Source organism: Protobothrops mucrosquamatus, unplaced genomic scaffold (genome assembly GCF_001527695.2).
Source record: "Protobothrops mucrosquamatus isolate PMUCROS unplaced genomic scaffold, P.Mucros_1.0 scaffold45, whole genome shotgun sequence".
Classification (NCBI taxonomy): domain Eukaryota; kingdom Metazoa; phylum Chordata; class Lepidosauria; order Squamata; family Viperidae; genus Protobothrops; species Protobothrops mucrosquamatus.
Genome location: NW_015386427.1, coordinates 6,336,219 through 6,361,752, shown reverse-complemented (window position 1 = coordinate 6,361,752; position 25,534 = coordinate 6,336,219). Strand labels below are relative to the sequence as shown.

Below are 25,534 nucleotides of genomic sequence, written 5' to 3'. Positions count from 1 at the left end.
GAGCGGAGCCCACGTAGCCCAGCCATACTGGCAATGCTTTCATAGGTTGGATCTTGGCTTGTTGAGATTTCTCTGTGTTGTTCGATATTTCCCTGGTGGATCTGGCCGGCAGGAATGTCGGTCCCTTTAAGGGAGGGGCTCTGCATTTTCAGTTTCACTTAGAGGCTTTCCTTGGGAAACAGCGACCTCTTGTGACCGCGTTTCAAAATGGGGAAACAGACCTCCATTGTTTATTCAGCCCCTGTAATTCTTTTTCCTTCGAGGGCTATGACCAGAATTACTTTTCTAATGACCTGTCTGAGTCTTAGCTGGATATGTAGCTCTTGAACCTTTTAGGCAAATGACAAGCAGGCAAGTTCTCAAACTCATGTGATATCTTAACTGACTTTATTCCTGAAATATATATTTGATATCAAGACAGAAATTGACTGGCTCAGTCTTCCATTGGACATAGGATTTGTTTTAACTGAGGGCACTTTTCTAAATTTAGAAGTATATTCCCATTTTTTTTGCCATAATCCTGTGAATAATATTGCACAAAGGCAAGTATCTGAGAATACTTAAGAATGTGACAAATGTTACATAGATAGGTCACCTAACCCCCTTTTTGAACCTCACAAGTGATCATTCAGAACCTCCACCTTAATGAGGTGGAGAACAAGAAGCAGTTTTACCTAATGCAATCATATATACTGGTGAAATAGATAATTAATTTTCTGCACTGATTTGTATTTCTAAAGGGTAGTAATTTTTGGTCCTTTTCATTGATTAGCCTGTTACAGTATTTTATTAGCATCACCAAGCTCTTGCTGAGTCTAAAAAATGTTATTTCTTACCACTGTTATATTGCCAAAATAATTTTTAGGTGATTCTAGAAGACATTCTAAGTCACTAGTCACTATGTTTCTTGCAACAATTGCAAGATTCTGTTAATGTATCCTAATAATAAAATGGGAGCTAGTACTTCTGGAAATGCTTCTTATCTGGCTTACCTTGTAAGAATGACATATCTTGCAAGTTGGAAAGTACAATTTCCCCCCCCCCCCTTGCCTTTACAATCCAAGAAACTAGAGAGACATCTGTCACACCCCCATTGCTTCTGGGAACTCAATTGCTATTTGTCTGACCTTTGTCTAATCTATAGTTCTGTCTCCTAAGATACATACTATCGCAAGGGAATATTTTTTCACTGTATATTCCTTTTTCTTAATAGTCAGTCCTAAAAGATGAAATCTACTATCCCCAGGTCAAAAATCTTCATTATCAACTTGCTCCTTCCAGACTGTGGCTTCCTGACCTGTATATAGATTTCATTTTCTTAAGCACATTCCACAGCTAAACATAACTGAAGGCTTTTCTATATTCTTTTTGGTATTTTTTGGCTTTCTCAATTATCCAGAGCGTATCAGCAATAATGTCTCTTGTTCTTCAGCCTTTTCTAAAGCCATATTGAACATCTGGCATCTCCCTTTCCTAGTCTGGGTCAGATTAGATTTATTTAAACATGATTTTCCTAACATGTGAATTAAAGGATGTTGTATGATGGTTTACCCACTCTATTAAGTCTTTTTTTTTTTTGACATTGGCCATAGTTGCGGCCATAGTTTTTGTTAGAACCTTTAGAGATTCATCTTCTGTTGCTTACTGCATTTCTGTAGATTCTCCAAATATTCCTGCAGCCTTCCAAATCTGTAATGAACATACAGTATTGCTGATCTATCTTCTAGTACTAGAGATTCTTAGAAGTAAAGAATATTTTCTAAGTATCTTGGATGTAGACATTTCTCTTGCAAGAATTTCAATGGACTCTTTCCATCTTTGTTTGATCTGTTGTGAATCAATTTCTCGCTGTTTATTGGTACCATTAGCATACCAATTCAATGCTAGAACTTCCTTTTGAGTTTGAAAAACTTTTGGAAGACTTTTCTGTTTTTCCATCTGTTTCCATCTACAATATATTTGCATACATTGTTGTAATATGGCTTGTGTCTTTTAATACATTTTTGAAATTCCTTGTTAAGTTCCTTCCTGACATATTTGTTTTTCTTGCCCTTGACTTCTCTTCCCTTTTTGGCAATTTCCAGAGTTCTGATATCCATATTTTCTCATATTTCTTGGTCTTTGGCAGTCTCTTTTCACATTCATCTTTAACAACTTCTTTGATTTCATTCAAACAGTTCCTCTGCTTCCTTATCAATGAGGTTAAGAATTTCAAAGTGATTCTGGATATTCTTCTTGAAATGGTAGGTTATGATTATATTATGGAAACTGGTTGGGTTTCTTTTTTACTTAGAACTTGAATTTTACTTGGAACTTCCAATTGTCTGTGTTCTCCATGGAATGATATTCATGTATATAGGCATCATTTTGACTGCTAGAAGACTATGTTAGCCAAGAAGAAATCTTTCTATTGGCAGATATTGAAAAGTGGTTCTCCTGCATCATTTTGGTTTCCTAGGCCACACAGTCCAATTACATCACCCTCCTTAATTATTTCCAGTTGTAACATTCTAGTCCCCAACTATAAACAACACATCTTACTAGAATTGTTTATTTCAGTCTGAACATGACCATAAAATTCATCAACCTCCTCTTTTTCTGCACTAGTGCCTGCAACTTAAACTTGGATGATCATATTAGAAGGTTTTCCACAAAGCCTAATTATTCAGTTATTGTGACTGCTTTCTATCCAAGTACTTTTCTTACTCTAACCTTCCTGATTCCTTCCTTGTCTTTCATGTCCTGAGCAGTAAATAGTATGATCCTCTGACTGAAAGTGTCCAGTTCTGATCTATTTCAGTTATCTGATCCTAAGATGTCAATGTGTACTTGATTAATTTCATCTTTCACTATCTTAAACTTTCCCATAGTCATGACTCCTATGTTTCATGTGCTCACTATAATTCTGTCTTTACAGCTTCAGATTTTATTTTCTTGCATAGCAACGTCAGCAATTAGACATCCTAAAAACATTAATCTAGTCATGTCATAAACACCATTAATGTTCTAAAAGATCCCCAGCTCTTCCTCAGTAGCCTGTTGAATGACATTCAATTGGAGGCATCTGGCATTGTATTGTCTATCACTTTATATTTTCTATCTATGTGGTAATTTTGGTAGAATACTAGAGTGATATATTCCTCCACAGTATGTAATTGTGCCTTTGCCTTTATCGCTAAAGTAATTATTAGCCTCCTGCATCTTCCTATGTCATTGTTGCCCCATATGGGAGCCTGCTTGCTTTAGCTGGGCAAATGGGATTACCTTCACACCTTGTTGACCCTGCTGGGATTATATATCCTTGGAATAAACTGCTGGAATTCTTCACTTCCTCTCCCAGGAGCAACTTCCTAGCATGGTGAGGCAGCACAGAGGACTTGAGGGGGCAAAGGCTTAATACAGGAATAGAGTGTAAAGCTTTGGAGGAATTCAGATTGATGAACCTCAAATGTCTATTTCAAAATTTCTATCCAGTATCATAATTCAGACCTCCAAGGTTTCTTTCAACTCTGTTATTCTGTTAAATAACCTTTATAAGAAACATTTATTTTTAACAAGGCCACTTACATTGAAGAAAAATTTATTTCCTGTGCAACATAATCTTGGATGACTTTTATTCCAGAAATATGATAGTCTAGTCAACATATATAATATGAGTGTTGTTGATGAATCATTTTTTTTCAGCCAGTGAGGAACTTCACAATACTGGTAGTCCTTGCTTAACAGTGGTAGTTGGGACAAGCAACCCCATCACTAAAAGCTACATGGTCAGAAAAGGACAGTGTCACACGTGGTCACCTCAACTTATGATAGCAGTTGCAGCTGTCCCAGATGCTGCCGTTAAGCCAATCCCTCCGAGTCCTTAAGCACACCGTATCAGGGGCCGGCCATCAGCAACTTCCTGCAAGCTTTCCCACTGACTTTGTCAGAAGCTAATAGTGAAGAGCACAAAGAGCAAACATACAACCTCAGGTTATTGCAGCCATCATAACTGAGGGCCCATTGCCAAGTGCAAGAAATGTGATCAAGTCACAGCAGAGATGCTACTACGATGGCCACAACTATGAGGACCAGTGGTTAAGTTTCCTCATTCAGTGATATCATAACTCTGAATGGTTGCTAAATGAGTGGTTAATTGGAAGTCCTAAGTGAGAACGCAACAACAAATGTTTTAATCATTTTTAAAAGTTTGCAAACTGTGCTTAAAAAACACAATATATTTAAAAAACGTAATTGAAAATTTGTATTCCATTCATTAAAGAATCAGTGCATCGACGAAAGGAAAATCAGTACAGTATGCACTAGACTCCCATTTCGAGATTCATAGATGAATTACAAACTAAAGAATCAGGCAGACAATGAATATATTTCTTTTAATGGAGTAGAAGAGTAGAAAAAATTGGCTGACTATAAAAAAACTTAAGATCTATTTGTGGCCACTCCCATTTCAAAAATATTTAATCAGAAAGACTACTAGGCGTATGTAAAAGAGTTACTTAAGTTAGAAAACAAACTATTAACAGATTTTCATCAATGAATTTTTATAAAAATTATCTATGATAAAATTATGGAACATATATTGTAGTAACACTGTTCCAAAATTGGCAGTAGGAAAATATCAAGTTGAAAGAATTTCAAGCAGGATAACTTACCTCTCTAGATGTATCTGGAAGCAGTTCACTCCCATTTCTATGTTCCCCATTATCTGCAGAAACAGGAATGTTGGGACTGAAAATCATAAGATCATTCCTGACACCAGCCTCTGCGCTCACCCCTGCCAGGATGTGGCTGTGGCGATTGGAATAGGACCAGCTGCCCACTTCACTGGCACAGACCAGGGTGGCCATGCCAGGACCATAAACCATGGATTCCTTTGCCTTGGACTGACATCGTAGAGCCATATAAACAAAAACAGCCAACAGGAACAGGCTGGAAACAGAGCAGATGGCAATGATCAAATAGATGTTGATTGAATTCACCAGAGACATGAAGCTCTCTCCTGACTTGGAGAGTTGAACATCCGCTTTGATTGTCTGACCACTTGTCACCAGTGACACACTCAGAGTGGCTGTGGCTGAGAGCTGAGGCTTCCCATGGTCCGTCACAAGAACCACAATACTCTGGATTTTGCCTCCTTCTGACTCATCCAGAGGATATTTGGTACTCACCTCACCGCTATACTGGCCCACAGACCATGGAACACTGCTTTCTTCAACCAGTTCATACCTGAGCCACGCATTGTAGCCAGAATCCGCATCCAAGGCATGGATCTTGCCTACAATATGCCCAGGCATCACGGGGACCACTAGAAGAATCAGGTTCTCTTCTGATGATCCTGACACGGCAGGTGCATTGTCGTTCTCGTCCAGCACAAAGACCTGAACAGTCGCATTGCCACACAAGGAGGGCATTCCAGCATCCTTGGCTCTCACCTGGAACTCCAGCAGTTTCAACTCCTCATAGTCCAAGGACTGCAGAGCATAGAGCTTTCCACTCTCCGAATGTACAGAGATGTAGCTTGACAATGGCCACAGCTTCTCGTCTATCCAATAGGTGANATAGTAATTGTCCTGTTCCAAAAAAGATAAAATATTGAAGGGCACACATATACAGATTTTAGACTTGCCTCACTATTATTGCATTTTAGTTTAATAGTTGTCACTTTGTTACAATGGTTTTGGAAAGAGAAATACTGTTTGAAGATATTTAGAATTATAGTGAAAAAATTGAATTCACTATATTAAGAAATAGAGATTTATCTTTATTTACGTGATATAAAGACTGGTCAATATTATGTGACTCTATATAATCAAGGATTGATTATTAAATTTCAAGTATAGTTGTCTGTTTCCTTTTCTCCATTTTTCCTTTGTTTTAAGTATACTTTTCTAATATATTCCCTCCCTCCTTTCCTCTCCTAAAATGACAAAACCGAAAATAAATTTAGTATGTAAAGTTGCAAGCCTTGGGATCTACTGCCACAGAAGTTTCACTCTAGATACTTGCCTTCAGTTTGATGATTTACTAGCTCTTTGGAAGAGAGGCTCAAGATCCAGAAGGATCTTGACAGACTCGAGCACTGGGCTTTTTCCAACAAGATGCAGTGAAAAAAGTAAGGTCCTGCACTCAGGAAAAAACAAATGCACAGGTACAGAATAGGTGGTGCTTGGCTCAACAGTATTAACTGTGAGAGGGATCTAGGTGTCCTAGTGGACCTATTCAAGTATGAGCCAGCAGTGTGCTGCAGCTGCCAAAAGAGCCGTTGCAATCCTATGATGCATCAAACAGAGGGACATCATCAAGATCACAAGAAGTGATAATACCGCTTAATAGCACACCAGTAAGGCCACACTTGGAATATTGCATGCAATTCAAGTCACCACAATACAAAAAAGATGTTGCAACTCTAGAAGGAGTGCGGAGGAGAGCAGCAAAGATGACTAAGAAACTGGAAGCTAAACCATATGATGAATGGTTGAGGGAACTGGCTATGTCTAATATTTCTTTCAACATGTAAATCTTTCAACATTTCTTTCAACAAGTGAAAAACAAGAAAAAGGACAAGAAAACAACTGGTCCATAAATGGGAGAAGATGGCAAGGAGGTGATGGGCAGCAGGGAGAAAGTGAAAATGCTTAATTCATTCTTTGCATCTTTTCCTTTTTCTTTACATAAAAGGGAAAAATAGTCCACCTATCAAAAGCAGTACCATAAAAGATAGACTAAGAATAAAAGTCAAAATAGGCAACACAATGGTAAAAGAACACCTGACCATTCTAGATAAGTCCAAATCACAAGATGGATTAAATCTCAAAATTCTGAAGGAGCTGGCAGACATGATCTTGGAACCACTGAACCATATCTTTCAAAGATTCTGGAGCATGTGTGAATTACAAGAGGACTGGAAAAGAGCCGATGTTGTTCCAATGTTCAAACTGGGGGGGGGGGTGGAATGGATCCAAGAAACTACACACCAGCCTGATATCAATAACTGAGAAGATCTTGAAAAAGATAATCAAGCAATAAATCTGCAAACACTTAGAAACCCAGAAGCCAGCAGATCATGCCAAACAAAACTTCTTGCATTTTTTTTCACAAAGTCACTAAACTTGTGGATGAGGGAAATACTGTGGACATAGTTGACTTATACAGTAAGGCATTTGACAAAGTAGACCACAGCCCACTTCTCAGTAAGATAGAAAAATTACCAAATTGATTTTTAACTGGCCAACCAACTGCACTCAACTGTAGTTCTTAATGGAACTACATATAAACGGAGGGAAGCACATAGTGGGCTATCTCAAACTTCTGTCTTAGGGTCTGTACTCTTCAACATAAAGAATTTACATAAGGGGACCACTGCTTTCTTCAATCAGTTCATACCTAAGCCACACATTGTAGCCAGAATTTGCAGACAACACCAAGCTGTGAGAAATAGTCAACACTGTAGAACATAGGCTCAAGATCTAGAAAGACCTTGACAGAATTGAACACTGGGCCCTATCCAACAAAATGCAATTCAGTGGCAAGAAAAGGTCTTACACTTAGGCAAGAAAAACCTAATGCACAGATATAGAATAGGGGGTACCTGGCTCAACAGCAGTAACTGTGAGAGGAATCTAGGTGTCCTGGTGCACGGCTTTTCAACCGGTGGTACACGTACCACCTGTGGTACTTTGCCACGTGGCAGGTGGTACGTGACTGCTAGCCAAGTGTAGCAGGGGAGGGGAAAGAGCTGAAGCGACCCAAGCCTGAGGGAGAGGCAGCTGCAGCTGCAGGATTGTCTGGGCTCAGCAGAAGCCCCAGGAGCCGGCAGGGCTCCAGCTGATTGGCTCCAGATTAGACATGTCAAACTTGCACCGTCACGCAACGTATCGGAGCTTTTTCCCCATTGCCAGCAATGGGGTGGGTGTGGTTTCCTCGTGACGCGTCCAGCCCATGGGCTGGCAGTTTGACACACCTGCTCCAGATGATTGGTGCTTCCAGAAGCAGCATGGGAGCTGGAGGTGAACTGAAGAAAAGGGGGGGAGAGGAGAGGCTATAAAAGGTGGTTTGGGCGGGAAAGGGGAAAAAAAGACAACCGGGAAAGAAAAGGAGAGGTCAGTAGGCAGGGAGGAAACAGGGACAGAGAAGAAGAAGCAGCTGTTGCTGGAAGAAAAGGTCCCCTAGTTGTTTTCTCCAGCCAGGAGAATGCAATCAGCGCTGATGAAATGAAAAGCCAGCATGTCGGAAAGGAGGTGGGTTTATTTAGTTCTGGATCAGCTGGCAGCTTGATTTTTGTACAGTTTTTACAGCATTTTGTAATTCAGAGGCTCCTTTGTGTGCTTTGGTTATTGGAATATTTTAGTCTGTATTTTAGGCTAGCAATGAGTCCAAAGTGTTGACTTCCGTAGGTTTAATCCCTTTAAACAAATGTAGTTTTACCCCCTTATCTTGAGTCTGTCTATGGCAGGGGTGTCAAACTGCTGGCCTGCAGACCGGACATGTCACCAGGAAACTGCGCCCACCCCATTGACGGCAATGGAGAAAAAGCTCTGATACGTCGTGCGACGTCACGTGACATCGCAAGTTTGACATGTCTGGTCTATGGCTTTTAGAAAGTTTTCTTTGAAGGTAAACAGGCTTAGTTTAAAAGCTTTTCACAATTGCCAGAGCCTTTCAGTCTCGGGTTGGTTGCAACATTGTGACACGACACGCCTGAGGCAGCTTAAAGAGAAAAAAAACCCGGAGTTTATGTATTTCTTTATTTTGTGAACCTTTCTTGCTTTGCACTTGATTCCTGTATCTTTAAGGGTATAGGGAAGGGATCGGGGGGGGGGGGGGTTACATTCTTACTACACTGTGGAAGGAGAGCTAAGAAGGGCTGACCAGCTAACTCAGGGATCTACAAACTTAGTAACTTTAAGATCTGTGGACTTCAACTCCCAGAATTCCTCATCCAGCCATGATGGCTGAGGAATTCTGGGAGTTGAAGTCCACAAGTCTTAAAAGTGCCAAGTTTGAAGACCCCTGAACTAGCTGGTAGTGGTGTATATTAATAAACATGGATAAATTCATCATACATTTGTCAGTGCAAAGGGAAAGTGATTCAGCAAAGGAACAGCCACCAAAGAAATTAAAACTGGTACTTTTTTCCTTTTTTCTATAGTTTGTAATATTTTATTAGATTATAGAATAAAATACAAAAATACAAAAGCAAATAGTAGGACACAGTGGGGAGGAAAAAGGGGGGAAAACTGAGGGGGAGAAGGGAAAAAGAACAGACTTCCTCTGTTGCAGTATGAAGGAAGCATTAAGATTGAACCTCAACTTTTTACTTTTCCATAATATTATAAACTAGCCATTTCTATAACAACAAATGAATCTAATCAGTAACCCCCTCCCCCTTTTTTTTTTAGTCGTCAAGTTTTTGACACCTTGCTAAGCACTGGTGGTACTCAAATATTGTCATGTCCTAAAAGTGGTACAATCTGTGAAAAGGTTAAAAAGTCCTGTCCTAGTGGACAATCATGTAAATATGAGCCAGCAGTGTCTTGCAGCTGTCATTAAAAAAAACCCCGAATGCAGTCCTAGGCTGCATGAAGAGAGGGTCAGAGTCAAGATAAAATGAAGTGCTAGGTCAACTTGATACTGCATTTCTAAGACCACACTTAAAATACTATATCCAGTTTTGGTCGCCAGGATACAAAAAAGATGTTAACACTCTACAAAGGAATAACAGAATAATAGAGTTGGAAGGAATGTTGGAGATCTTCTAGTCCAACCCCATGTTTGAGCAGGAGACTCCGTTCCATTTCAGACGAATGCCTGTCCAGTCTCTTCTTTAAAACTTCCAGTGATGGAGCACCCACAATTTCTGGAGGCAAGCCATTCCACTGATTAATTATTCTAACTGTCAGGAAATGTTTGCTTATTTCTAGGTTGATTCTCTCCTTAATTAGTTCCCATCCATTGCTTCTTGTTCTGTCTTTGGGTGCTTTGAAGAATAAGTTGAATCCCTCTTCTTTATGGCAGGCCTCTAGATATTGAAACACGGCTATCATGTCACCCCTAGTCCTTCAACTTTCATGGAAAACCATGTTTCACCCCTTGGCCAAACCCACATTAGGCTGTGGATAATCCATGGTTAATCAGCAGGGAAAAAAGAAAGTGCAGGAAAGAGCAATAAAGATCGTTAGGAGACTGGAGACGAAAGTATGCAATGAATGGTTGCAGGGTTTGGGTATGCCTAGTCTAATGAAGAGAAGGACTAGGGATGACATCAAGCAGATTTCCATTACTTGATGGTCTGTCACAGAGAAGACAGGATGGACTTATTCTCCAAAGTACTAGAAAGCAAGAAGTATGGGTGGAAACATATTAAAGGGAGATCCAACTAAGGAAAAATCTCCTGACAATGAAAACAATTAATCAAGGGAAAAAGTTGCCTCCTGGAGTTGTGAGTGCTCAATTGCTATAGCTTTTCAGGAATAGACTCGACAACTATTTGTCCAGGATGGTATGTGGTCTTTTACCTTGAGCAGCCGGCTAGACTAGAAGACTTCCAAGATCCTTTGAAGCCCTGTGATTCTATGAGTTTTTGATCAGTATTCTTTCAATGCATATTTCAACTCAGCTATAGATTCATTGAATCAGCAAGGTATCAGGTTCACATTTAACAAGCTTATTAATCAGAAAGTTACAGCAGGGGTCCTCAACCTTGGCAACTTTAAGACTTGTGGACTTCCAGAATTCCTTAGCCAGCAAAGCTTGAGGACCCCTGAGTTACAGTATACTTTGTCTAATGACTTGGTGAAATCAGTATGTTATAGATGTTCATACCATTCCTACAATTTCAGTAAGTTGAATAACTCTTAGAGTAAGAGATCACCCAGCTGACCTTGGCTGATCTCAAGAAAGTAAACATGGCTGAACTGTATGTAGATGGGGGACCACCAAGACATCCCAGACTTATAAAATAGATTGTGAAGATTAAAAAAAAAAAAAACCTCACAGAAGCAAAGGACTGGCAAAGCACATCTGTACTGAAAAAAATGTCTGATTAAATGAATAGAGCCCCCTTTTGACATGTTCTTGAAAAACCAAGCAGATGTTTAGCCTTTACTGCTTAATTGCTCCATGAGCATCTCAGAATACAAGAGGTATCCCTGAGCTCCATCATTTTCAGCTATGTAGGCTTGCAGGCTCAGATTTCCCTGTCAGCTGCCTTTGCTGAGAATTCGGGAAGCTCAGGACCACATATCTACAACTTGACAAAGTTGGGAAATACTGCTGAGCTGTCAAAACCTTAGATCCCCAAATCATATTTTGTTGAAGGTTGCAAGGATTTCCTTCCTTCAATCCCCTCATACTTCATCTATTCTCTTGGATTATTCGTTCAGCTACATAAGACCTGGGTTTTAATGTGACATAATCCTTTCTCACTCCAAAAACACATACTAAATTGACATCAAACTTACAAATAAAGTTCTGTGTCATCTAGCAGATTAATGAAGTTTTAAGGTTTGCAATTTATGCTAGCCATAAATATTGTCACAAAAAGAGGCATCACATTGAGAACTGATTCATTGAATAATAAAATTATCAACAAAAGAAAAATAATTCAGTAATGTCCGCCTGTAAACAAGACAAAGATAAAAAATAGTTTGGCATGGCAAAATGATTATATCAGGTGAAGAGTCTATTTAGGTTTAGTGTCATTATAAGACAGATTCACTTACTGTCAATTAAGTACAAACTTTTCTTTGTATCTTCCTATAGCTTCTCAAATTGGAAAAATATTTCTTCATAAAAAAAGTATTAGTGATTTGTAAATTTCTAAATTTATTTACCATCAGTCTCAAAAGATAACAATTCAAAAACAACATTGTCCCAAGACATAATTCTAAATGATAACCATTAAAATAGGATGCTGGGCAGATGAGAAGGACTCCAAGAGCTAGACTCACCTTTTTAGCAGAATCTGGGGCAACATCAACCCCATTGATTAGTTCCCCATTATCTGCAAAAACAGGAATGTTGGGACTGAAAATCATCAGGTCACTCTTGGCACCAGCCTCTGTGCTCACACCTGCCAGGATGTGGCTGTGGCGATTGGAATAGGACCAGCTGCCCACTTCACTGGCACAGACCAGGGTAGCCATGCCAGGGCCATAAACCATGGATTCCTTTGCCTTGCAGTGGCATCGCAGGGCCAAGTAGATGAGAATGGCCAGCAAGAAGAGGCTGGAAACAGAGCAGATGGCAATGATCAGATAGACGTTGATCGAGTCCACCAGGGGCACAAAGCTCTCCCCTGACCTTCGAAGATTAATATCCGTTTTGATTGTCTGACCACTTGTCACCAGTGACACACTCAGGGTGGCTGTGGCTGAGAGCTGAGGCTTCCCATGGTCCTTCACAAGAACCAGAACACTCTGGATTTTGCCTCCTTCTGATTCATCCAGAGGATATTTGGTACTCACCTCACCGTTATACTGGCCCACAGACCATGGAACACTGCTTTCTTCAACCAGTTCGTACCTGAGCCACGCATTGTAGCCAGAATCCGCATCCAAGGCATGGATCTTGCCTACAATATGCCCAGGCATCACGGGGACCACTAAAAGAATCAGGTTCTCTTCTGATGATCCTGTCACGGCAGGTGTGTTGTCGTTCTCATCCAGCACAAAGACCTGAACAGTCGCATTGCCACACAAGGAGGGCATTCCAGCATCCTTGGCTCTCACCTGGAACTCCAGCAGTTTCAACTCCTCATAGTCCAAGGACTGCAGAGCATAGAGCTTTCCACTCTCCGAATGTACAGAGATGTAGCTTGACAATGGNGTGGATCTGGCTGGAAGGAATGTCGGTCCCTTTAAGGGAGGGGCTCTGCATTTTCAGTTTCACTTAGAGGCTTTCCTTAGGAAACAGCGACCTCTTGTGACCGCGTTTCAAAATGGAGAAACAGACCTCCATTCTTTATTCAGCGTCTGTGATACTTTTTTCCTTTGAGGGCTTGCTGTTCCTTTATGTATCTCTGATGTGTAGTTTTCCTTTTGTTTTTTAACTATTATATTAATTTAGATCTTATATTCATCCCTTGGTGCTTTCATGAAATGGAATGGAATGGATATTTGTCTGCTTCTCTGGCCATCTTTCCCATTGTTCCCAATAGAGGAGCACCAGACAAGTGAGGGGAAGTTGAATTAGTTGCAAACCATTTGAATTGACCAAGATCACAAACATGTAACATTAATTCCAAAGAACCGCATAAGGTTATTCAAATGCTATGAAAGCAGAAGTACTTTTCCAGTTTTATTTCTGAGATCTTGGCTGGATATGCAGCTCTTGAACTTTTTAGGCAAATTTAAAAAGCAAGTTCTCAAAACTCATGTGATGTCTTAAGTGGCTTATTCCTGAAGTAAATTATATGTTGCAATTAATCTAATCTGTGTATTTCATATGACCCCTGTTCAGTTTATATAATCTTGTACTAAATCTTTTGAGACAGAAAAGATAGTGAAATTCAAACTTTACTTTTTTATTTCAAATGACTTAATGTCGCTAAATAACCTCACATAAGAATTTTTCATTTTTTTTCCTTTATACACACACACACACACACCTACTAAACATCTAACCATCATGAAGGAATTTGTACCTTTATTTTTCATACATTACCACACGTCATGTGACGTTGTGAGTTTGACACGCCTGATCTAGAGGGTTTATCTGTTTTTGTTTTTCAAAAACCTTTACTGTAGTTTTTTATTGCTTAGGTAGAGTAGCCTGAATGTAGAAACCATCAACAAGAAATGTTTGTGCTTGTAAAAGATAGTAATTGTCCAGTGTTCCATCTCCTCCACCCTGTGACCAAGAAAACAAGTTAAAGGTTTCATTAGGCTATCTGTGAAAAATAAGCCAAGAGCCAATGCTGGCATTTATGTTAACACTCAACAATAATTTTCTTGCTCCACGGAACTGAGTTGGAATGGGAGTGTTTGCCATTTCAAACATACGTCACATTGAATAGTGGTTGGGATCTCTATGGCTCTCCACCTTTGTAATGCAATTTGTTTGATGGGAGCTGCTTTGCAGATTGGTAGCCAAAGTCATCCCAAAACTTGCTAATGCCTTTCTGAGCAAATTCAATATCCTTCCAATATTGAGCCAAATGCTCTCCCATTGTTTTTAACAAGTGCCGATATTCTTTTGCATCTGCAAAGATTTTCTTGTTGTGTATAGGTCGAAAACAAGGGAGGGGACATCCACTACCCCACAACTCCACCACATGCCATGTCACCTTCCAGCTGTGAGCCCGCCTTTTCATACATCTTAATCAACTGACTGCAATTGTAGACAAAACATCCTATCCAGATGCCGTTGCTCTATGTTCACACCAAAAATGAGGTTCAATTCTTTTGGCTCCTTTAGTGCTTGCTGTTTTGCCTCCCTGATCATCTTTTTAACATCTGCCTCTCTGCACATAGTTATTGCTACGTCTTGAAGCTGACTCAGCATACACTGGATTCCCTGGTAAGGTCTCCTCCCAGCCACAACTTTAAAGCATAGGCTTTGTTTTCTGTTTCTTGTGCCTTCTCTTCCACAATCCAAGGCACATGTTCTGCTTTCTTCACTTCTTGTTCTGCTCAAGTCTTGAAGCGCTTGGATGTACACCTGTCCACTCCAGCTCCATTATCCCAAAAGCCCAGCATGAATCCACCTCAGAGGTGATCACGATTCTCAGTAAAGATGTCCATTCTTATGTCATTTGAGTCTTTGGCATTATCTACAAATTTAGCAAGGGCTCCAAGCAAGAATTCATGGGTGATTTGTCTGTCAGCCCCAAAGATAGCTTGTTCCCTTGGGCACATGGGTGATATAAGGGACTTCAATTATTGTGGTTCTGCTCCTAACAATCAGCTTCAACGCCACCAAGAGCTACATAAAGAACTTGTTAATTCATGACAAAGTGGAAACTAAGCATTTGAATCACTGCAGGTAGAAGACAAACTTGCATTATAGGCAATCAGTTATTTCATATAGCTTAATTAATCTCTATAATGTCTATGGAGATTCTCAATTATCCAGGTTGTGGTTGTCCCAAAGGTGCTTTTCAAAAAGCAACTGGACTTTGTTTGTTCTTGAAAATGTTTCCCTTCTCATCCATGAACTGAAGAAGCTTCTTGGATGAGAAGTGAAACATTTTCAAGAAAAAACAAAGAAAGTCCAGTTGTCTTTTGAAAAGCATCTTTGGGATTATTGTGACGTTTCTTATCTGGCTGAATTGGGTCTATGACATTTCTATAGAGTCCTAGCCAAAATAATGTGATTAGGGACCTCTGCTTGGTAATGGTGATTTGGGAGTTTATAGCCAGTCTCCAGAAATGAAAGTTTTCTCTGGAAGCCGGCTGCTGGGCCCCACACGGTAAACACTGCATGCCAAAATCCTGCTTGGATTTTGAGATGGACCTATTTCAGTCAGCTCTCAGAAACAGGGGAGAGTTCTAGCAACAGGCAGTAATGGCTTTTGACCTTCCTTGCCAGCTTCCCTATTGACTTTCTGGAGAAGCCGGCAGGGAAGGTTTCAGATGGTGATCATATTATTACAGGGCAATGGACAACCAATCATGAAGGGGATTGGATTGCCAAATGCCCAGATAACAATCAAGTGACAAGGGGGCACTGCAACAGCCATAACTTTGGATCATTAATTAAGCATACCTGTAAAAATGAAACAGCCTCAGAAACTCTCAGCCATAAATTTATCTGGGTTGAGCCCATGAAAATCTGGTGAGAGGTCAAGAAGAACCAGTATGACTGCATTACCTTCATCTCAGTTCTGCCAGAGGTCAGGCATCAGTCAGGCCAATGATCTCTCTGTGTTATATCCAGATCTGAAATCTGAAAGGAATCCAAATAATCGGTTTCCTCCGGGACCTTCTGTTATGACAGCCACAACACCTTCTCAAAAAATCTTGTTTTGGAGACTGGTCTAAAATGCTCAAGTACAGATGGATCCAGTGAAGGCTTCTTAAAAACAGCAGGAAAACTGCTATGACTCCTTTCATTTTTCTTTGATTTTTCAGTCAATTATTATCTGTCCATTATTATATTAATTCAAGGTTTGAACCTCCTTCTGAGTTTGAAGACTTTTGGAACACTTTCCTTTATTTCCCCAAGTCTATTTCTGTCTTCAATATTGTTACAGATCTTATAATATTGCTTCTTGTCTCTTCTAAGACTTCTCTAAAATTCCTTGTTAGGTTTCTACCCTGACATCTTTGTATTTCTTGGTTCTGGATTCTTTCTGGGAAATTTCTATTTTTTGTTCTATGGAACTGTTTATTCCACAGTTCAAAGCAATTCTGGAAGTTCTCCTTTGAAATGCTATGGTTAGTCCCTGGCCACACCTTTGTTCTTATAAACTGAGCTCTTCTACTTCTTCGTACCAATAATATAGTCAATTCAATTTCTGCAAAATATATCTGTCTATGTATATACTGTATATATATAGAGAGAGAGGTGTGTGTGTGTTTTGTTGAAGATAGTATTAGCAAAGAAGAATCCTTTGGACTGACAGAAATTGATGTGTGGTTCTCCCACCTCATTTCCATTTTCTAAGCCATGGAGTCCAATTCTATTTTCTTCCTTAATTTTTCTAACTTTTGCAACCCAATATACATACGCAGCATATTTTGCTTCTAAGTTCTACTGAATATTCAAATCACAATTTCACCATAAAACTTATTGACCTCCTCTTTTTCTGCATCAGTTTTGGGAACATAATCTTAGATAATCAGCATATTAAAGGGTTATCCATGAAGCCTAATTAATATTATTTTGTCACTGGTTGCAGTGTAGCCAAGTATTGCTCTTGTTATATTCTCCTGATAATAAAGGCAACACTCTTATTGCTCTGTTTTTCATATCCTAAGTAGTCAGCCATGTCATCGTCTTGATTAAACATGTTCCATTGCACTTTGTTTCAGTTTTCTAATGCCTATAATGTGGTTGATACATTTCCTTTTTCTCGGTGTTTTTGCTTCTTATGTTCCATGTTCCTGCTTAAGTCTGTCTTCAGACTTTGAATTTTCTCCTCCTAAATCAGCAGTTTAGTATCCTGCATGCTTTCATCCAGAGACACCAAAAATACCCTTAGTACTCCAAAAGATCTTCAGCTATTCAACCCAAGGGGCCCAGTCATCTGGTACTATATCACAAACATTGTCTATCCATGCTGTTGGATAGCAGCAACTGTCTCTTCTATAACTCTCTTGTAGGGAAGAATGAGTAACCATATATAGCTTGGTACCTAGGTATATTCAAAGCCTCCTGTTCTAGTCAGAATCACTCAATCTAGTGCATATATCGTGGGAGAAGTTCCTGATAATCCCACAAGTCCAGACTGAAACCAGGTGGGTTTTTTTTATCATAACCCCAACATGAATGAGCAATCTTTAGACTAGAGGTCTTCTAGTCCAAGCAGGAGAACCTATACCTATACCACTTCAGACAAGTGACTGCCTAGTTTCTTCTTAAAAACCTCCCGTGATGGAGCACCCACGATTTCTGAAGGCAAGCTGTTCTACTGGTTAATTATCCTCACTGTTAGGAAGTTTCTCCTTAATTCCAGGTTGCTTCTCTCTTTGGTCAGTTTCCAACTATTGTTTCTTGTCCTGCCCTCTGATGCTTTGGAGAATAATTTGACCCCCTCTTCTTTGTGGCAGCCCCTGAGATACTGGAATACTGCTATCATGTCACCCCTGTTTCTTCTTTTCTTTAGACTAGCCAAACCCAATCTCCCTTTGAATATTAGGTTAACTATGACAATCTTTTAGAAAACAATGCCCGAATATGCCAGAGAGTCTCCAGTAAGTCATCTTGCTACTACTTTGATAACTGTAAACTGTAAAACGTGGTATAATTGTCATGGGACAGTTGCTGTAGGGTTTAGTATATTTTGACCACATTGTTCTAGTTATTTTCTACCATGGATATTTTAAAGTTTATTGTTTATTATGAATGTTTTAAATTTATTGAGGATGTCTTATTGTTTTATATCGTTACGTGTACTGCCATTTTAAAGGCTTTATGATCCTATGATTGGAATAAAAATGGAAGCATACCAATATGACAATTAAAATAAAAATAAAGAAACAAGGTTTAAGAGTCTTTGTAGCTCATAATACTATCCCAACTCAGTTTAAGTCATGTACATGGAAAGTACTATAAGATGATGGATATATGGTGACTTTTTCATCTGTCCTAGCAAATAAATAATTAAAAATAAAAAATAAAATCACGCTTGTTCTCAATTATTCTTTAATATTCCTATTCTTATATCATTGGATAGATAAAGATATAGTAATATTTGATCATGCTCCAACAGCATCAACAATTAACAAAACAATCACACTTTTCTTTCAACATGGTATCAAAATAGATCTTACTAAAGAAGCTGTTTTTAATAAAACAGATTTCTCTCTCGCGCTGAACTTACCATTTACAATACTTTGAAGATGTGCATTCATAGTTATACTATTGCATGCAGCAATCATATCGAAATAAGACAAAATATTGAAGGACACACATATCCGCATGATTTAGGCTTGACCCACTATTACCGCATTTTGGTTTAACACTTGTAATTTTCTTACAATGGTTTTGGAAAGAGAAATATGGATTGAAGATATTTAGAATTATATGCAAAAAGGTGAATTCATCATCATATTAAGAAATATGGATTTATCATCTTTACATACATAATATAAAGACTGGTAGATTTTATATTACTATATAATTGAGGATTAAGTATTAAAGTTTCAAGTATATTATTATTTTCTTTTTTCCTTTGTTTTAAATATTATTTTCTTCTGTGCTCTCTCTTTCTCCCACTCAATCCCTCCCCTAAACTGTTAAAAAGAAAAACAAATTTAGCCATGTAAAGTTGGGACTCATGGGATCTACCATCAAATATTAGCCACAGAAGTTTGACTCTACATACTTGTCTTCAGTTTGATGAGTTGCTAATTCTTTGGAAGATAGACTCAAGATTCAGGATCTTGACAGACTTGAGCCATGGGTCCTATCCACAAGATGCAGTTCAGTGGTGAGAAAAGCAAGGTCTTTCCCTTGGGCAAGAAACACCCAATGCACAGATATGGAATAGTCGGTACCTGGCTCAACAATAATAATTGTGAAAGAGATCTTGGTGTCCTAATGGACCGCCACTTAAGTATGAGCCAATATTGTATTGCAGCTGCCAAAAATGCCAATGCAGTCCTAAGCTGCATCAACAAAGGGATAGCATCTATATTGTGAGAACTGATAATATCAAACAGAATAACAGAGTTGGAAGGGATCTTGGAGGTCATCTACTTCAACCCGCTGCTCAAAAAGGAGCCCCTATACCATTCTAGACAGGTGGCTGTTCAATCTCTTCTTAAAAGCCTCAACTAATGGGGCACCCACAATTTCTGAAGGCAAGCCATTCCTCTGATTAATTGTTCTCACTGTTAGGCAATTTCTAGGTTGCTTCTCTCCTTGATTACTTTCCATCCATTGTTTCTTGTCCTGCACTCTGGTGCTTTGGAAAATAAGTTGACTCCCTCTTCTTTGCGGCAGCCCTTCAAATATTGGAACACTGCTATCATGTCACCCCTAGTCCTTCTTTTCATTAGACTAGACATACCCAATTCCTGCAACCATTCTTCATATGCTTTAGCCTCCAGCCCTCTAATCATCTTTGCTGCTCTTTTCTGCACTCTTTCCAGAGTCTCTACATCTTTTTTATAATATGGTGACCAAAACTGGATACAATATTTTAAGTGTGGTCTTACTATGGCTTTATAACGCAGTACTAGTACTTCACGTGATGTTGATTCTATCCCACTGCTAATTGGCTTTTTTGGCTGCTGCTACTGCACACAGCTGGCTCATATTTAAGTGGTTGTCCACTAGGACTTCAAGATCGCTTTCATAGTGGCTACTCTTGTGCCAGGTTTCACCTAATCCTTTCTGTACATTTGCTCTTACTTGCCTTAATTTTCTCTACATGAATTTCATTTTGTTAGATAGGGCCCATGTTGAGATCCATCTGGATCTTGAGCCTATCTTCTGGATGTTGGCTATTCCTGCCAGTTTAGTGTTGTGTGTGTGTGTGTGTGTTTGTATACACACACACACACACACACACAAGTATATACGTATATATGTATGACGAACAGTTGAGAAATCTTGGTACATCTACTCCATTAAAGAGAAGGATTAGTGGTGACATAATAGCTGTGAGAGCCAACAGTACTTGAGAGGCTGTTACACTAGGGTTGCCAGGTCTGCTTCCCAAAAATAGCGGACAAGCGGGGGGGGGGGGTTAAGTAGTAAAAAAAGTAAAAAAAAATTTTACAATTAAATTATATATTTTCTTACAAACATTTTAACACGTATTAAAATAAAGTGAAGTTTTGAAATGAATTTTAAGTTTTGTAGTTTATATAATATTATTATACATTTTATAATTTAATGTAAAATGAAACGACAGCACACATAAAAAATAAACTGACGCGTCGAAACTAGTTAAGAAACACAAATTCCTTATTATCTTTAATTTCAGTACAACGTTGAGAAATATTAAAAAATATACAAACTTCACTTTGAACTGATGGTACAAGCAGTCGGTTACGTTCGTCAGTCCACAAATTTCCCATGACACTGAAAATTCGTTCAACGTTTGCATTTGATACCGGAATTGATGCACAATACTGGAACAGTTTCAGTAAACTCGGAGCTGGCTCTTTCTTGAAAAAGTACGTCCACTTTTCAAGGGATGAATCGCCCTGCAGATGAACATAAACTTCTTTTAAGGCAGAAATTTTATCGAAGAGAGTGTTGGGTGGAAGTTCTTCTCGCCATGGTGATAATAACCAGATGTTCGTCATTTCTTCTAAAGTTGGAGGATTATTGCGATCAATTAGATTGAAACAATTTAGCGTCTCATATACTGAATTGGTGAAATTATACCACTTTTCTAGGTACGCAATGGCTCTTTGATACACGATGGCTTCTTTCTTGAACTTTTGCACGGCATTCTCAGGCAAATGTTTTTTACGTAAGGCAAGTAAAACTTTCATTCCAAAAAACTGCTCATCGTATTTTTTTTGCAAAGAATCATGCAGCTTACACATGATAATGTGAAAATCACATGCAAGAATTTTCTTGCTTTCCAGCTTCAGTAGAGTGTCTTGCATTATTGACATGAAGAAGTGCGTGAAATATAAATACAATTCTGAAATTGTTGGTTCATCGTCCTTTGCGAGTTCATTTTCCTGATCCGAAATAAGGTTCCAGATAACCTTATGGCACTCATCAGATCCAAGAGAAATAAAATACAATTTTAGAGGTATCCAGTTTAAAAGAAGTCTTTCGACCGCTTTAAAGATATAAAAAGGGGGGTCTGTTAGGTGGGAATAATTTATTTTTCTTCATGGTTCCCAGTGTAAGAAGATTGGATGGGCCTGTCCCAAAAGTGCTTTTTCAGGAGGCAACTGGACTTTGTTTTTCTTAGAAGACGTTTCACTTCTCATCCAAGAAGCTTCTTCAGCAATGACATTTGACAGTAAGAACAATTAATCAAGTAAATAGTTTGTCTCCTGGAGCTATTGCTGTTCCATCACTGTATCTCTTCAGGAACAGACTGAACATCTATTTGTCCAGGATGGTATATGGTCTCCGGACTTGAGCAGGGGGCTAAACTAGAAAACCTCCAAGGTCCCTTGCATTCCTATGATTCTGTGAATTTTTGATCAGTATTCTTTCAATACATATTTCAAGTTACCAAGGAATCAGGTCCACATTTCACATGTTTACTAATCAGAAAGTTACAATGTACTTTGTCAAATGCCTTGGTAAAATGTACTATTCCTACAATTCCAGTAAAATGATGAAACACCCAGCTGACCTTGGCTGATCAGAAGAACGTAAAAGGATGGCTGGACTCTGAGTACATATATGGGGGACCACTAAAAAAATCCCAGGCTTATAAAATAGACTGCAAAGATGAAAATACCTCACAGAAGTAAAGGACAGGCAAAGCACATCTGTGCTGAGAAAAATGTCTGATTAAACAAATAAAGTCCCCATTTGACATGTTCTTGAAAAATCCAACCAGATTTTTAGCCTTTACTGCTTAATTGCTCCATGAGCCTCTCAGAATACAAGAGGTATCCCTGAGCTCCATCATTTTCAGCTATGTAGGCTTGCAGGCTCAGATTTCCCTGTCAGCTGCCCTTTGCTGAGAATTTGGGAAGCTCAGGACCACACATCTACAACTTGACAAAGTTGGGAAACACTGCTGAGCTGTCAAAACCTTAGATCCCCAAATCTTATTTTGTTGAAGGTTGCAAGGATTTTTCTACTTCAATCCCCTCATACTTCATCGATTCTGTCAGATTATTCGTTCAGCTACATAAGATAAAGACCTGGGTTTTAATATGACATAATCCAGGGGTCTTCAACTTGGCCCTTTTATGACTTGTGGACTTCAACTCCCAGAATTCCTCAGCCAGGCATGCTGGCTGAGGAATTCTGGAAGTTGAAGTCCACAAGTCAAAAAAGGGCCAAGTTTGAAGACCCCTGACATAATCCTTCCCCACTCCCAAAACATGCTAAGTTGATGCCACTCTCAAAGATTTGAAGAGAATTATAGAATGTAAGGATTAGGAGGGACCTTGGTTTGGGAACATCACTTGATTCCTTCCAATCTCAAAATGTGTAACACTGCAAACATCGCAATAAAAACAGGATAAAAGAATCCACCTAATGGTTATTAAACTGAGATGGCCATTCCAGTTTGGATTAGAGAGCGCTAGTACAAGGTGATCTTTGATCACTCTAGTAAAAGGGCTATCTAGTTATCAGTTATAATTTCTTATTATAAATGTATTATTTCTATCCAATATTAACTCCTTTACAATATTATACTTTATTTCTAAATTTCCAGCAATATATTAACAACATATAAACTCCCCCAAACAAACTTTCAAGTAATGTTCTGTGTCATCTAGCAGACTAATAAAGTTTTAACATTTGCCATTTATGCTAGCCATAAATATTGTCACAAAACGTTGAGAATTGATTCATCAAATAACAAAATTATCAACAATAGAAAAAACATTCATTAATGTCTATTTACTTTCAGGAAATTGACAAACGTTCTTTGCACCTTTCTATAGCTACTCAAATTGGAAAAATATTTTTATAAAAAAAGTATTTTGTAAATCAATTTATTTGCCATCAGTGCCAAAACCTAACAATTCAAAAACAACATTGTCCCAAGACTAATCCTAAATGATAAGAATTAAAATAGGAGGCTGAGCAGAGGAGAAGGACTCTAAGAGCTGGACTCACCTTTTTAGCAGAATCTGGGGGCACATCAACCCCATTGATTAGTTCCCCATTATCTGAAAAGACAGGAATGTTGGGACTGAAAATCATGAGGTCGCTCTTGGCACCAGCCTCTGTGCTCACCCCTGCCAGGATGTGGCTGTGGCGATTGGAATAGGACCAGCTGCCCACTTCACTGGCACAGACCAGGGTGGCCATGCCAGGGCCATAAACCATGGATTCCTTTGCCTTGCAGTGGCATCGCAGGGCCATGTAGATGAGAGTGGCCAGCAAGAAGAGGCTGGAAACAGAGCAGATGGCAATGATCAGATAGACGTTGATCGAGTCCACCAGGGGCACAAAGCTCTCCCCTGACCTTCGAAGATTAATATCCGTTTTGATTGTCTGACCACTTGTCACCAGTGACACACTCAATGTGGCTGTGGCTGAGAGTTGAGGCTTCCCATGGTCCTTCACAAAAACCAGAACACTCTGGATTTTGCCTCCTTCTGACTCCTCCAGAGGATATTTGGTACTCACCTCACCGCTATACTGGCCCACAGACCATGGAACACTACTTTCTTCAACCAGTTCATACCTGAGCCATGCATTGTAGCCAGAATCCGCATCCAAGGCATGGATCTTGCCTACAATATGCCCAGGCATCACGGGGACCACTAGAAGAATCAGGTTCTGTTCTGATGATCCTGACACGGCAGGTGCATTGTCGTTCTCATCCAGCACAAAGACCTGAAGAGTCGCATTGCCACACAAGGAGGGCATTCCAGCATCCTTGGCTCTCACCTGGAACTCCAGCAGTTTCAACTCCTCATAGTCCAAGGACTGCAGAGCGTAGAGTTTTCCACTCTCCGAATGTACAGAGATGTAGCTTGACAATGGCCACAGTTTCTCGTCTATCCAATAGGTGATCAGGGCATTCTCAGCTACGTCTGGGTCCGAGGCAGATACTGTGAAGATGTGAGCACCAGGGGGATTGTTCTCCTTCACAAAGACTGTGTAGGAGGGCTGTGGGAAAGTTGGAGCATTATCATTTATGTCACTGATAGGTACTAAGAGGCTGATGCTAGAAGACAGGGGTGGAACGCCCTGATCTTCCACTGTCACAACCATCCTGTACTCAGCCACCTGCTCTCGATCTAGGACTGCGCCAACAGTCAGGGAGTAGTAGTTCTTGAATGTGGACTCGAGTTTGAAGGGTACTCCAGGGGGAAAGAGGAAACAGTTAATTTGTCCATTGGTGCCAGAATCTCTGTCAGTAGCACTGAGGATGGCTACCACAGTCCCTGGAGGGGAGTCCTCTGGCAATGGCACAGAAAGAGAATTCACAGATAATTCTGGAATATTGTCATTCATGTCCAACACTTCAATGAGAACTTTACAGTGTCCAAATAATGGAGAATTGCCTTTATCTTCTGCTACAATTGGAAGTTCATAGAACATACTTTCTTCATAATCCAATTTTCCAATAACTCTGATTTTCCCAGTATCAGAATTTATACTAAATAGCTCTGAGACATGTGTAGGTACTTTATTACTAAAAAAATACAAGATTTCCCTATTAATCCCCTCATCTAAGTCTGTAGCGTTCAGAGTAATAACTAATGATTCACTAGCAATATTTTCTAGCAATTTTATCCTATAAACAGATTGATTAAATACAGGAGGGTTGTCATTAATATCCAGCACATTGATGCCCAGCTGAACAGTTCCTGTGAGTTTTGGTTCACCCCCATCAGTGGCTGTCAGTACTAAATGATGCACAGAGCTCTCCTCCCTGTCAAGTGGAACCTTCAATACAAGTACTATAGATTTACTCCCATCTTCATCATTTCCTGTATCAAGAGCAAAATATTTGTTTGGGCTGAGCCTGTGGGTTAACAGAGCATTAGTACCAATATCAGCATCAGAGGCTGCCTCTAAAGGGAATCGGGTACCAGATGCTGTTGTGAGTTCAGCCATGCTCAGGATCTGTTCCCTGGCAGAGAAGACTGGAGCATTGTCATTCATGTCTTTGACTTCCACCTCCACATGGAAGAACCTCAGAGGTTTCTCCACAATCACCTCCAGATGAAGGACACAGTCTGCAGTCTTGGCACACAGCTCCTCCCTGTCTATCCGGGAATTTACAAACAAGATCCCATTCTGCAGG

General features: G+C 39.5%; 1 protein-coding gene across 1 annotated transcript in view; it reads right to left on the bottom strand.

Annotated features, from left to right (window-relative positions):
• Positions 1 to 25,534, bottom strand: part of LOC107283624 — a 69,039-nt gene that overhangs the window by 21,397 nt on the left and 22,108 nt on the right. The window contains exons 5-8 of the mRNA XM_029283270.1: positions 23,389 to 25,527; positions 20,631 to 21,308; positions 11,949 to 12,791; positions 4,653 to 5,570 (exon numbers count right to left, since the gene is read on the bottom strand). Of these exons, the coding sequence (XP_029139103.1) occupies positions 4,653 to 5,570; positions 11,949 to 12,791; positions 20,631 to 21,308; positions 23,389 to 25,527 (4,578 nt within the window). The remainder of the gene's footprint in view (positions 1 to 4,652; positions 5,571 to 11,948; positions 12,792 to 20,630; positions 21,309 to 23,388; positions 25,528 to 25,534) is intronic.